Consider the following 15,342-nt stretch of genomic DNA (forward strand, 5'->3'; position numbering starts at 1 on the left):
GAATTTTAAGCATAACCTTGCTAGCGTGTGAAATGAGCGCAATTGTATGGTAGTTGGGGTATTCTTTGGCACCGCCCTTCTTTGGGATTGGGATGTAGACTGATCTTCTCTAATCCTCTGGCCACTGCTGAGTTTTCCAAAGATATATGTAAGATATAAACAACCAAATGTGTAAATGAGTCACAAGTCAATTTTGCATGTGACACAACAGATATGCATTGTAAAAACACCACAATTATATTCACGCAACGTGGCCCCAGTAGGCCGTACCAGTATATGGGAAGGCAGAAATAGTTGCAGAGATAAATGTATACCTTTTGCAAATCCATATACAGGTAGCCTGTTTGCGCTGGTGCATGAAAAATTGCCTATGACAAAACAGCTGCTGTGTTGTAATTCTGGGATTAGAGTGTTTATCAGATTAATCTCACTGTTCCCCTGGGCTCATCCCATCTGTTTATTTGTAGTCACCTGTTGCCTTATGCCTGAAACCTGAACTGTGATTTATGCTGCTGAGGAGCTATGCTTTCATTCCAGAGATATGCAGCAATGATGCCAGAAATTTAATAAATAGTAGTAAATATAGATCCACAATTCTTCAGTACTGTATACACTTTACAACTGAAACATAATAACAAAAGGGAAGTCAGTAGGATTTGACTCAGGTTTCCTTCTCTGGGCGAAAAAACTTTTTATCTTTGGACTACAAAATAAACATAGAATGGTGAAATTCACAACATGTTCCAGGCTTGTAGGTTTTACTTTCCTGCATCTGCATCTGGTTCTTACATTTAAAGACACAGCGACAGATAGAAGTCCTTTAAAAATTCATTTTTTTCATCGCATTTCGTTTGATTTGCATTTGGTGGATTTCCAGAGATGATTGACAACATGTGTAACTTAAAACCATTTCCTATCTCTTTCAATAAATAAATAAATACACACACACACAAGCCAGCCCTTTAGGTAACAGGCCACAATCCCAGCTTCCTCGCCCAGAAGGAAAAGGAAATACAGTAGCATCAGGAGGCACAACATGTTATTTGACCCTAAAGGCTAACAGAAACATATAGCTTCAGCCCAAACATATATTAATTGTTCAGATATATGTAATAATAATAATTTATTATTTATTATTTATACCCCGCCCATCTGGCTGGGTTTCCCCAGCCACTCTGGGCGGCTTCCAACAGAAAAATGAAATAAAATAATCTATTAAACATTAAAAGCCTCCCTAAACAGGGCTGTCTTCAGATGTCTTCTAAAAATCTGGTAGCTCTTTTTCTCTTTGACATCTGATGGGAGGGCATTCCACAGGGCGGGTGCCACCACCACGAGGGTGAAATTCACACCATGTTCACAACAATGTTCGTGTCACAACAATGTTAGTGTCTTTTAAGAGTTCCGCGGAAGAAAAAGGTTTCTCAAGGGTTTGTTTGTTTTTATCTCAGTGCCACAATCGTGAGAGGTAACTAGTCAGATTAATTTAACCCCAACATATAAATATTAAAGGGGGGAACAGTAATTGTATACACACTGAAGCAAATGGGCCTGTATGAAGGAGCTCTATTCACATTCTTTTTATATAAAGTATATTTTACGAGGTGGCAGTTTTCTGGGTTCATTTTTGTACACAAATCTGCAAATAGTGAGAAACAGATGACATAATTTTAAAACAACTGCAACTGCCTCGCTTTCCATCTTCATATTGCTCCAGTTATTTCCAATCTGCACTGATAGCTTGTAAGGCAGTCCCTTTCTTTTCCTGCCTGGCAATTGTCCCCTAAAATATCATGGAGCTTAAGCCACTTCCTAGGTTCAGGAGAAATCCATGCAACTGAAATGAGCCTTTTGTGAAAGATCATGCTGATCTGCAGACGTTCCAGACACATTTGCTGCAGTCATTATTTAATTATCCCACCCAGGAGATCTGCCTGGTGTGAAAGGTGGTGGAGCCTTACATTTTTGTATCCAGAAGTGCTAACAAACGTCTGCTCTGATAACACTAATTGAGGTGTTGGGTTATTAGCATAGGACTCAGACAGCTTTTAATGTATACTCGAGAGCATTTCTGCAAAAGGCTAAGGCAGGTGAGCCAGTTAACATACGAACAAGTGTCCAATAACCACTAATCCATTTGGTGATAATTGTAATGCCAGGACTCTTTATGACATTGTTTAGTATTCCTACAGATCCCACCTGGGCATTGATGTTTAATTGAAAACCCATCTGCACTTTTTCATTCTGTGGTCACGTGATCGATTAAAAAGAAATCGAAAGCTCCCAGAATTTAATTTGTATTGTACCTATTCTTGTTTGTAGCTTAAAAAAAAAGCTCATAAAGATGCAGGAGTGGGTGGGAAGAAATGGACAGAAATAGCTCAGGGTTGCTGCCCTGCCACGCTCCTTTCCATTTCCCAATAGTTAGCATTGCCGGTGTTTGGGTTCATTCAAATTCGATAAGAGCTCAGCCCAAGCATATACTGTGCTGGTAGGGCATGGGGAGAAAGTGGATGGAAAAACAATGTCAATAAAAGCAGATGAGGAAGAGTGCAACTAACTTTGCCCTTTAGAAAGAGTCTCTTCAGTTCCGCAAAGGCAATGGAAAGATATCCATTACTGGCAAAGGAACCCGACAGCATTATGAGCCATTCAGCATTTATAGTGACAAAGAACAGTAAAACTGTCTGCATTCAGCCCTGCAAAGGTCATGGTGCTGGGGAGAGGAATTCACAGACAACACTACAAATTCGTTATAGAGGAATGCCATATATATAAACTTACAATGTCGCACAGGCTAGATTTGCGTGCCCTTGGGGCCACCTTTGCTCTCCAGACACGATGCAGATTGTCCACGGTTAAATGCCGTTGTGCCCGTTTAACCGGAATATAACCTTTAAGGTGAGCGGGGATGTTTATAAATCCCGTAACCCTGGAACATGGCATAATGGTGAGGGTTTCCGTCCCATTTACAGACCTGCAATAGGCTCTTCTTGCAGACTGTAGGTGTTGACCAGAAAGGAAATGCCTTGAGCGTTAATTACACCCAGCGATACTCGATTCAGTACCTTTGTGCCTTTTAGTGCCTATGGGTGAAAGTCCTCTGTCCTCAGGCCGTTCAGCCAGTCCTTTAAGTCTGCTGGGGAAGTCACTGATGGAGGCTCAGAAAAATAAAGTCTCATCCCAGAACTATCATAGAAGTCACCCCCGAAAATACTGAAGGCGGCGGCAGCTGAGGGTGTAACTTCCCCAGGAGCGATCTGTTGTGGGGATGGGAGCATACATGCTGGGCCAGAGCCAGTGGGTGAGGTCAGAGCCCAAAATGGGCAGAGTCACTCTTTTAATCTATTTCTGCTACCTTCTTTCTATCTCCCTGCCACCCTGTTTCCTCTTGCCCCTCGCAGAAATGAGGGCTGAAAGTTTCCCACCTCCTATTTAAACCTCTGATAAATAATCTGGGATGGCCACGCCCTGTTTGCCAGGTCGATACACTTAGCTGGTTGATGTTGAAACCTCAAGGCAGTTCTCACATTGTCCTGCTGCTCTCACAAAGACATAGCTTGTGCTTCTTTTTTCACCTGCTTCTGCTGTCATACGAGAAGTAAGCACCCCACCTCTCCCACCTCTCCCCCCCCATCTGTGAGGTGGTCCGTGGGGCCCCGATAACCCCAGGAGTTCATGGAGGCCAGTCCAGGTGAAGTCTGCAAGTCACATTTGAGACATTACGGCAAAAGCTGAGAAAGCAAAAGGCAAACTCCCTCAGCCTTTTGCTTGCTCTACCATTGTCTAATACACAAGCCAGCCCTGGAAGATATGACAGCAAACTGCTCCTGTCAGTAGCGGTGATCATCATCGCCCTTTGCTTGTGAGATAGAGAGCAGCATAATTTTCTAAAACATTTGCGATGCATGAGTAAAATGTATTATGCGTTTGCACCCTACTTTGGGGATAGAGTAACTGTACTCATTTTGCAACTTCTTCCTTGCTTATTCCGATCACGTAGCAACTGTAACCTCATGTGTCATTACAGACAGTTTCTCCTAGCTTGAATATGGGAATGGGTTTGTGTTTTAAGTAGCTTCTCGGTAGTCCTGATGCAAATATTCTCATTTATAGTACAACTGAACTAAAATAATTGCAGAAGCAGGAGAAACATTGCGAGAGTCTCCTTGTTTTACCACTAAATTATACTGCTAAATAAAATGTTTTGTGTTTCGCCACCACAGATCATCAAGCTTGGAAAAAATGGGATAGGCTACCACTATATTCTAGCAACTCTGGTAAGTTGGATGTTGTTTGCTTTCTATTGCCTACATGTTTTTCCTGAGCATTTTTTTAAAATTGGTTATAAATTCAGCACTTAGGGAAACTTAGAGTGGAATTTAGGGTGGCTTTCAACACACAACAGTGCAACATAGTGGACAGTTATCCTTCATCCAATTATACACCAATTATATAGATGTGCTCATCTGCATGTGTGGTGTTCCAACATGACTCTTGAAAATAAGTGCTTTTGCGGAATTTAGATGATCGTTAAAATATGGATAAAAATGGACTCATAATTTAACGCATAAAGAATGTTAAACTGTGCAAGTTAAAGTAAGACTTTAAAAAGGCAGATGAAGGTAGGGTGGAAGTCACATTTCAGTATTTGTATTTTAATGTAAGTTTTACGGAAATTTTTTCTTTTCTTTTCTTTTTCTACTTTTTGGTGTGTGTGTTTTTTTTTTTTTTACTTTTTTCTTTTCTTGTACTTGGAAAGAATTTTATGTATATACAAAATTAAGAAAAATGTTGTCTATGAGTAATGAATTTGGATATTGGATATGGAAAACTAAATAAAAATTACTGTGAAAAAAAGAAGAAAATAAGTGCTTTTGTTTTGGAGTGCTATGTTAGCACGAGATGTTGCAAGAGGTGTGTGGAATAACACCCTATGTGTATGTTCCTTTATCTGTGTACACACCTTACATTTAAAGCACATGATCTTTTCAAATTATTCTGGGAAGTGTAGTTTAATGGTGCTTAGGATTGTAGCTCTGTGAGAGGCAAACTATTGTTCCCGTGAACCTTTAAATGTGTTTTAAATGTAGGGCATGTATGCAGCCTGGAACTTGCTGAATCAGCCAACACTCGGTAGAAGGTAGTGTAGGGTGTAAAACAAGACTGCAGACAAAGTTAAACCAAAACCAATAATTTACCAAAGGAAGACATTTAAACAGTTATTTTATTAAAGGCAGGGAGAAATTTATTTAAAATCATTTGAGTCAGTTAACCACACACAGAATTACAATTCTCAGAGTGGTTTAATAACCAGTCCCTCTTCCCAGGATCTTTGGGAATTGTAGCTCTGTGAGGGAAATAGGGGTCATCTAACAACTCTCAGAGGGACGCAGGAGGTGCTGTGGTCTAAACCACAAAGCCTAGGGCTTGCCGATCAGAAGGTTGGCGGTTCGAATCTCTGCGACGAGGTGAGCTCCCATTACTCGGTCCCTGCTCCTGCCAACCTAGCAGTGTGAAAGCACATCAAAGTGCAAGTAGATAAATAGGTACTGCTCCAGCGGGAAGGTAAACGGCGTTTCCGGGCTCTGCTCTGGTTTGCCAGAAATGGCTTAAGCATGCTGGCCTCATGACCCAGAAACTGTATGCCGGCTCCCTCGGCCAGTAAAGCGAGATGAGTGCCGCAACCCCAGAGTCGTCCGCGACTGGACCTAACGGTCAGGGGTCCCTTTACCTTTAACAACTCTCAGCACCTGTAACAAACCACAGTTACCAGGCTCCTTTGAAGGAAGCTATGACAAACCTAGACAGCATCTTAAAAAGCAGAGACATCACCTTGCCTACAAAGGTCCATATAGTTAAAGCTATGGTTTTCCCAGTAGTGATGTATGGAAGTGAGAGCTGGACCATAAAGAAGGCTGATCGCCGAAGAATTGATGCTTTTGAATTATGGTGCTGGAGGAGACTCTTGAGAGTCCCATGGACTGCAAGAAGATCAAACCTATCAATTCTTAAGTAAATCAGCCCTGAGTGCTCCCTGGAAGGACAGATCGTGAAGCTGAGGCTACAATACTTTGGCCACCTCATGAGAAGAGAAGAATCCTTGGAAAAGACCCTGATGTTGGGAAAGATGGAGGGCACTAGGAGAAGGGGACGACAGAGGACAAGATGGTTGGACAGTGTTCTCGAAGCTACGAACATGAGTATGACCAAACTGCGGGAGGTAGTGCAAGACAAGAGTGCCTGGCGTGCTATGGTCCATGGGGTCACGAAGAGTCGGACACGACTAAACGACTAAACAACAACATGACTGCTTTAAAGTGGGGTGATACTGTTTTAAATGTATAGTGCAAGGGGGGCCTCATAGTCTGGCCAGAGCAGAAGAAAGGATACCAATCCTGACTGCATTGCAAGCTTTTGCAAATGTGCATTAATTTATGGTTATTCTATTTTCAGATCTTGAAACAGATGAGGTTTTGATTTTTGCTTTCAAAAGTCCTTTTTAACATTCCAGTGGGGTTAATATTCAGATGCAGAAACTAGCATGCAAATTCAAAATACCGCGTTTGTGTGTGATCCTGCATAAGAGGCATTTGGCAGGTCCCTGTGAAAAGACTGTTCATTCTCCAGAGATATTTAGTCTCTTAGTTCTCTGGTGAGAATGCCAATAATGGTTTAAGAGTTTGTTATTCTGTATGTCATGGCCACATGGCTTCAATATGTCCGCACTTCCAAGCTCATTTAATCTAGGCCACCACACAGCTATAAGCAGGCAGTAATGACATTCACTTTCTACTAAACTGCACTGCATTTTAGTCAGTGTACCAAAAGTGAAGTGTTCCATGTCCCATTAGCAATCCCAGGAGCCCTCTCAGCAAAAGAACAGATTGGGACTTCAGTCAACTACAATATTCTAGTTAAAACTGACTCAGTGGTAAACATCATTTTATTGAAGTACTACATTGTTAAAGAAAGAGAGCCTGGACTCCTCCTCCCGCTGCGCTCCCATTATGCCAGACAGAACCAGGGCAGCATGTAAATTATGTGATAAACCAGGGTTTGGAACCACAGGACAAATGTGGTTCACCCAGATCTCTATATTTGGCCCTTAGGACTTTCCATAGACCACACCCCTTACCAGACCATTCCCCCCCTTTACTTAGGCTGCACCCTCCGCTTTGACTCTGCTTTTTGTTCCTTGGGTGTTTTTGGGTGGTTGAAAAATGTCCTTTTTGCAGCCCTGCATCCTCTTTTGTTCCATTTTTTTCTTTTGGTGATGCATAGCCTTTTTTGTGAATTGTACTGTTATGTACTGAGCTTAGATCCTAGAACAATAGGCAGGTAGGATCCTAGAAGGCAGCAACCTTATTGGTCTGCAGGAGCTGCACAATCCGGCTCCAGGAGGAAGTGAATCAGCAACCTGATTGGCCTGCAGGAACAGTCCAGTCAGGTTCCAGGAGGGGAGTTGAATCAGCCAATCACATGGGACTCATTGTGTAAATAATGTATATAGCCAGAGGTTTGGGGGGGGGGAGCACTCACTCACTGTTTACCATGAGCTGAACTAAAGAGCATGAAATCAACACTCAACTCTGAGTATATTTCATGTACCTAAACTAAGAAATTTGAAATGAATTTTGTAAGTTCTTCCTCATGAAATATGATACATTTCACTGGTATTTTTCACAGAGCTGTTTTTTGGGGGAAGGGGTTTTTCATGCATGCATACATACATAAAAGATGGCAAGTGAAAGGTCCATCTGCATATTTTCCGTTGAAAAGACTTGGTGGTTGTTTTAGTTTAAGAGATTGCCTGGAACCCCCTTTGGGTATTCTGCTCAGCTATAAAAACCTCCACACACAGACACACACACACACACACACACACAGAGAGAGAGAGAGAGAGAGAGAGAGAGAGAGAGAGAGACCGGAAATGAAGGGAGCTAAGCTCTGTTCCCCCCACCGTCACCCTCCATCTCAAGGAAGACACAGCTCTGAAATGTGAAGCTTCCTTCTACCCGTTGACACACCCTGTCTGATTTTGAACCCTGCACTCATTCCTATTTCCCCACTCACATTATCGATGTGGCACCGGCAGGGCCATCTTAAGCATATCTGGCGCCGTGGTGCGAAGATCCCTCCAGCGCCCCCCGCCCCGTTTCCCAGCACGGCTGTCTGGCGGGCACAGCACGGCTGCCACAGGCTCAGCAGCGTGGCGCCTGCCTAGCAGCCCAGCGCCCCTGGCACCCTGCGCCCCCCTGCCTTGCTGTAGGGCCGGCCCTGGGCACCTGAGCAGAATACCTGAATAGGGCTTGAGCTTACAGCTCAGTTTTTCCTACCCTTTGCATGTGCTGCTATCAAATATATAATATGTCTTACGTTCCAACTGCCATGATTTGCCATTGCTACAGTTCTTCACAGTCAGCAATTGTGAAAGAGCAGAAACTGAAAACACACCCAGGCTAGTGAAATGTATTGTAATTTTCCCCCATGGGCTTGTTGACAGAGTGAAAATGCAAGCCACACTCCATCTTGTTTAAGAAGTCTGTGCATGTATGTATGGCTTTGGAAGGCAATTCTAGTAGAATCATTTGGTGCGTTATATCCTTTCCTGCAGCGTGGCACTGGAAATCAAAATGTATGGCCATCACTCGTTAAATATTATGCTACCATCGAATCAAACTGTAACTACCATTTCCCCCCGGCTAGTCCTGAGACCATGCTATAATTTACAAGATAAAAGTGAATGCACAGTTGTATTGTTACCAAATATGGGCTGTGTGCTAAGTGGATAGCTGCATAAGCTTCAGAAAAAGTTGACATTGTTTTCAAATCTGTACTGGATCATTCAGTTGCTTTTAGTTAGGAATGGTTCTTGTGATAGGACTGCCAAGTTAACACGCAGTGAGCTGTCTGAGTGAACTGGCTCTCCTTTGTGGACTGGCTTGCATTGCCTTTTCTGTATCCGCACAACTGCAAGCAGCCATCTTGCAGAGGCAGTAATCAGAAATTTCCCTGTGGTGCTCAGACTGTGAGGCGGTGATCCTGGTCAGGCCAAAACTACAGCATTTCCAGCTCCGGCTGTTGCACTCATAAATTAAATGCTTTGAAAATGACCTTCACCCCTTCACCCCTCAGGAGCACCATTTGATTTGATTTCCTGCAACACGGAGAAGAAAACTGTGAATTGTGCAGCTCTTCAATGGGGGACAATCAAGCATTTGGGGCTTCCTCCAAGCAGGTTGCCCAGATGCTGCACTTCTTAAGAAAATTCACCCTTTGGTGATTTTTTAACACCCTAATTAACACCAAGCTAAAGAAAAAAATTCCTTCAGTAGCACCTTAAAGACCAACTAAGTTTTTATTTTGGTATGAGAGGGTGGGGGTGGGGGTGATGGGAATGGGTGATGGTCTGCTGGGAGTGGTAAACCTGTAGATGGCTGTTAACGACTGCTGGTGACTGCAATTGGTCCTGGGGGGGGGAAGCAAGGGCTGAGGCGCTAAAGAAAGCTTGATCATGCATAATGAGATAAGAATCCAATGTCTTTATTCATCCCAGGTGGCTCCATGGTTTTAAGCTTGGTAATGAGTTCCAATTCAGCAACTTCTCCCATCAGCCCATCACTCATTCCCATCACCCCCCCACCCTCTGAATATACATAAGGGTTTGGTGGATTCTGCTTCAGTGTATCTGACGGAGTGTGCATGCACACGAAAGCTCATACCAAAATAAAAACTTAGTTGGTCTTTAAGGTGCTACTGAAGGAATTTTTTTATTTTGCTTCGACTCAGACCAACACAGCTACCTACCTGTAACTAAAGCTAAAGGAAGTTCTTTTTTAAAAAAAATCAATTCAAGTTCTATTTTCTTAAGCATGGGCCTTAAGAAGCCTCTGGTAAGCTGGGTTAAAGGTAGTTTGAAGATCAGCACATGTATTTCAGAGTGGAAGCACATACTCTTCCTGTCCTAGCCATCACCGAAAAAAGAAATTATGTGCGCAGAGTGAAGGGGGCCAGGAGGAAAGAACCATGGGGCAGAGAAGAAGCCGGGCAGGGGTGCTGTCCCTTCTTTACACTCATACACTATGTGCACCTACTTTTTCAGCAGCTAAAATGGCTCATTTTGATGAGCAAACAGCAGTTTTCACAGCCCTGCTTGTAAGCAAACATTGTATAAAATGGAGTGCTGTATTTTTTTTTGCTGCCAACAGCACACAGAAACTGATGTTTTCCTGGCAGGAACAGCTTTTCTAACAAAATGCCTGTTTACTACATGAAACTCCAAATGACTTTTTCATGTTCACAGACAGTTTTGTATTCCAGAAAAGTGCACAAGTTCTGATCCGAAGGGCCTCTTCGTCTGAGCAATGCACAAGGGGACGCACAAACCACTTCCCCTCGATTTCTGTGTTTCCTGCATAGCGTAGGGAGCAGAGCCTTGTGAATCTCCACTGTACGAAAGAGAGAGAATCATGTAGTTCTACCCAAGACGCCCATGATTTCTCATGTTACACAAGAAGTACAAAAGGGGGGGATCACACTTCATTGTTGTTGCAAAATAGCTTTCAGCACCATTCACATACAGTATTATGAAACAAGATATGTGTTTGCCACTGGCATGCACATCTGACTTTCTATAGTTTTCTGAAATGTAGTTCAGATTTCCTGCACCTGAATACTGTGCCTCATTTGCAGGACATTATTATGTTCAGAAATTACTTTTTTCACATATAAACAAATTTAACGTGAGAAGCTGCCTTCGGTTGAATAGAAAGATACATTATGAACACCAGCTTACAGAAAGCAGCCGTTTGGGTGAGGGGGGAAATAGGCAAACAAAATTATTTGGGTTATCCTTCCTGATTTTTATTTTTTTTATTTTTTATTTTGGGTAAAGTGTTCATTCAAGAAGTCTTCATAAGGAAGCAAGAGGTGAGCTTTGGTGAATCCTTTAAATTGCTCAGCCGTGTGCTTTTAAAGTCAAGGAAGAAAGGGGGGATCACAGCCAGCTTTAGCAGAATGGGAAGCTTAGAAACCTTTGAGACCCATCTCCTTTGCCATTTCCCATCACCCCAGCTTCAGCACTCTTTGCTTCTGATGCCAGCAATTTAGCTGGGGGTGCTGTCTTTTGTGGGAGGAACACCGGTTTTCTGCTGAGCGAAAGAAAATGTGTGGCTAAAAATATGACACTTTTCAAATGGTTTGAAAGGGGAAAGTGCTAGGGTTGCCTTACATCTAGAATGTTCTCCTTTTTGTCTGAACCCAGACCTTCCTTGGTTGCAGGGGTGGAGGAAGGGGTGTGTGATGGAGGCGGGCCACCCCGGGTGTCACCACTGAGGGGGCTGACAAAATGCCAGGAGACACTCACCACGGGCCCTGCAGCACACCCGAGCCACACATCTCTCCTGGGAGTGACGTGGTGGCATTGGCGCCCGCAGGCTCCGCACTGCCCCAAACGGTCCGCCCGCTACCTGCCCCTCAGCTGTAGGGCGGCTGAGTGGGAGTAGGCAGGCAGACTCCTCGGAGACCCTGTGGAGTGTCCTGTCCCAGCTGGCACCGCCCCGTGGGCAGCTGGCCCCACCCCTGGGCGCAGGGCGCATGTGCCCCCCCGACACCCGATCGGCTTGCTCTGCCGCTGGGTTTTGGTTGTCATCTTTTTTATATTCTATGTCATCCACTCATAGGTCAGGCATGATTAAGTGGTATATAAGTCCTGTTCAATAAATTACAGTAAATGAAGCTAGGACAAGTATACAGAAAGTACATCTTAGGCATAATTAGGATAATGTATTTATTAATTTAAAGATTTTGTAAGCTGCTTCCCGGCATATATTTCCAAAGCAGTCTACAACGTGAATGATCAACAACATAGTAAAATGAAGTATACATAACAATAAAAAAGTTTTTAAAAGCATAAAACCACAAAATTCACTCCAGTAATACCATATACAGTGGTACCTCGAGTTACAAACGCTTCAGGTTACAAACGCTTCAGGTTACAAACTCCGCTAACCTGGAAGAGTTACCTTGAGTTGAGAACTTTGCCCCAAATCGTGTGCCAGTGGCGCAGTGGCAGCAAGAGGCCCCATTAGTGAAAGCACAGCTCTAGTTAAGAACAGTTTCAGGTTAAGAACGGACCTCCGCTACAAATTAAGTTCGTAACTAGAGGTACCACTGTAAAATGGCTGAGTCACTGTTTCAGGAAAGCCTCCTTAAAAAAGATAATTTCCAAATAGCCATTGGGAAAGCAAAAGTGCTAGGCCCTTGTCTCAGTTCTAAGGCAAATATAATTGGTAACTGGTATGCAGGAAAGAACATGTTTCATTACTTTTGAAAATCTACAATCCCTCCTAATTTGTTTTTGGGCCAAAATCAACATTCTTGCCTTCATGTACAGAGCCCTACATGCCCTGAGATCGAGAGTTCTGAAAGAGGAGTCCCAGTGGCACGAGGGGTCAGTGTGTCTATTAACCAGAAGGTTAGTGGTTCAAGCCCACCCAGGGATGGCTGTGGGCAGGATTCCTGCATTGCAGGGAGTTGGATTAGATTACCTTGGGGGTCCCTTCCAGATCTACAATTCTATGATTCTAGGATCACCTTCCCATAGGAACTTGTCCACCCAACATAGCACTAAGTCTGCTGTTCCATCAGCATGAGGATTTATCCATTTTCATTGGAGAAATGTTGGAGGGTATGATGTTGTGTAAGCAGAAATTGTGCTGATGGCACATGGTAGTTGAATAGGCCTTTTCTGTGATGGTACCCTGACTGAAGACTCTCCACAGAAACATTCACTTGACATCTAGTCTGCTCTTTTAGGTGCCAGGTCAAATCAGTTTTATTCTCCTCATCCGTTGATAGCTATTAATTAATACAGAATTTGTCTATGTAATATTTTACTTGCTTACTCTGCAGCAGCTAGGCCTGTACTATATCTTCTATTTCTTGGTTCATTTGTTCTATTTTGACAAGGTTATTTGATTTGATTTAATTTTTATTGGATCGCATCTTCCCTTCCCAGAAACTGACTTCTGTTTCAGTGTATCTGACGAAGTGTGCATGCACACGAAAGCTCATACCAAAATAAAAACTTAGTTGGTCTTTAAGGTGCTACTGAAGGAATTTTTTTATTTTGTTTCGACTCAGACCAACACGGCTACCTACCTGTGACTTGAAGACATTATTGAAAACTACAGTATACCTTAAATAAAATAGATATTTACAACTTTGGCATCCCAGGCCAATCTCACCTGTTGAATGGTGAGATACCCACATGCCAACAAAATTTCCTATAACAGGCAACTGAAACTTGTAGATACTAATTTTTCATGGTAAATTATATGCAGAAATCCTGTCCTGCATCACAAGCTGATGATCTCAAATAGTGAACTACCCTTTAAAAGACCTCTGGGGTAAAGGGCATAATTAATCAAGGCACATCTAAAACTCTTCACATCAATACCCTTTGTGCCATTACTTGATGTATGTTCAATAAGCATCTATGAAGTGTTATAGAAAGACTTATTGACACTATTGGAATGTTCTGCTTAAATGAATTATGGCCCCATCATTTGTAAGGACAGGCGTGTACCAATAAAACCTTTATGGCACAGCTAAACATGATGTACTGTTTGAAAAGACTTTATTAAGCTGGTGCCATATATTCTGGCTGTGTACAGTTTGAGTGCTTTCCCCTTTTCATAGCTGGTGTGTAACCAGAGAGCGCAACAGAAAGAAACAATCATGCGAACTTTGTCAAATATGGACTTCCAGGAAATCTCTGTTTTCAAAGCTGAAAAGAATAAAAATTCATTTCCCTTGGATCAGCTGAGAATAATGCTCAAGAGTTTAAATTGCTGCTTTCCCCAGAAAAAAATGCACAGGCATGTTGGCGAGGAAAGGATTGGGTCCCTGCTTCCATCAATTTTGCTGAGAAAACTGACAATTGAAATGGCCGTGTGCCATTTTCAACTGATACAGGTTGCATATATTTTGCACTCCGATAACCATAACCCAGTGCACAATGTAAAACAAGAAGTCCTGAGATTAAAAGAGCTAAATCGAGCACCATCCAAATTCATTCCCCTTGTCACTCATGCATAAATAATAGTGACACGTTTGTGGCTACATGAAATAGATTTCCAGGCTTTGGGGGAAACTAAAGAAAGGTTCTAACATTGGAATAGAAGCCCTGGTTTTCACTTAAAAAGGGGGGGGGGGTCAGGGAAAATCACAAGGAACTTGAATTTCCTGAAATATGGTAGAGTAGCAGCAATAACTGTAACTGAAGTACAACAAGTAAAATGAGAATACGGTTTCATTTATCTTTGTATTTTTCCCAGGGCTAAATTTAGGGACAGGTAAATCGTGTCCTCCATCATGGAGGGCACGAGTTGTGGTGAGATCACCTAAACTGCCCCCCCCTGTTGTAGGGCGGGACCGTTTGGATAGCCACAACCCCCCATTCATTGGTTGTCCCTCGGTTGCTGGGGTAGAAATTTGGCCAGTTGGGTCGTCTATTGGCTACCGAGGGGCTATTTAAGCTGCTGCACGTTGCTGGGAGCTTTCTCTTTCCTGTGACATGCATCGAATCACCCGCCCGCCCACCCTATATTTAGGGCTGTTCTTTGGCCTTGCTATGCCTGTCTAGGGGCAGGGGCCCGGTAGGAATTTTGCCATTTGGCTGATTGGCTGTTGCCATTTGGTTTTTGCCTACCGTGTAGCAAATCGTCGCAACTTTGTAAGGTTGGTGGTTAGGCATTGGTTCAATGTTTTATGGAGAGACGTGGTAGGCTATGCCTGCCCCTCCATCGCTGCTGCTAGAGAATTCTGTTAAAGGAATCCAAGGGCTTGGCTTGCTTTTGTCTGAACCCTTTTGTCAAGGGGCTAGGGCCATGCCAGAGCCCCTGGGAGCCCCTGGGGTAAGTTGTGAGATCGAAGCCAGCTTCTCGCTCCCCCAGGATGCTTTCCCTTACTGACATATGGTGGTGCCCAGTGTCAGTCCTGTTCCTGCCATTGTGCAGGTTCAGGTAGTCTGGAACCAATGCCTAAGCAACCACTCACATGCTGTGATCAATTAAGTTGTGGCCAAAATTATTGCCAAAAACCTTAAACTAAATTCTGTGTCTATTGTGTCTTTATTTTGGGGGTGGTTTGGGGGGTCTTCACACGTAATGCTGGCAACCACCCAGCAAACTAGGCCTGAGGGCCCCAGGAGGGCTTGTATCATGAACTCAACTATCCACTCAGCAGCTAAAAGAAAGAGCACAAACTGTTCATCTTCACTTCTAAATCTGGTAGCACTGACCTTATGAAATATACAGTTTGGGGAATTTACATTAG

At 43.2% G+C, this 15,342-nt stretch overlaps 1 protein-coding gene across 6 annotated transcripts in view; it reads left to right on the forward strand.

The window, feature by feature from the left end:
* The window catches only part of GRIA1 (glutamate ionotropic receptor AMPA type subunit 1), a 210,813-nt gene that overhangs the window by 117,430 nt on the left and 78,041 nt on the right, over positions 1-15,342 (forward strand). For all 6 annotated transcript variants that reach the window (XM_088662028.1, XM_088662029.1, XM_088662027.1 and 3 more), the window contains one exon: positions 4,227-4,280. In XM_088662028.1, coding sequence (XP_088518154.1) covers positions 4,227-4,280 — 54 coding nt within the window. The remainder of the gene's footprint in view (positions 1-4,226; positions 4,281-15,342) is intronic.

The sequence above is a fragment of the Zootoca vivipara genome, chromosome 2 (genome assembly GCF_965207765.1).
Source record: "Zootoca vivipara chromosome 2, rZooViv2.hap1.1, whole genome shotgun sequence".
In the NCBI taxonomy this organism is placed as follows: Eukaryota; Metazoa; Chordata; class Lepidosauria; order Squamata; family Lacertidae; genus Zootoca; species Zootoca vivipara.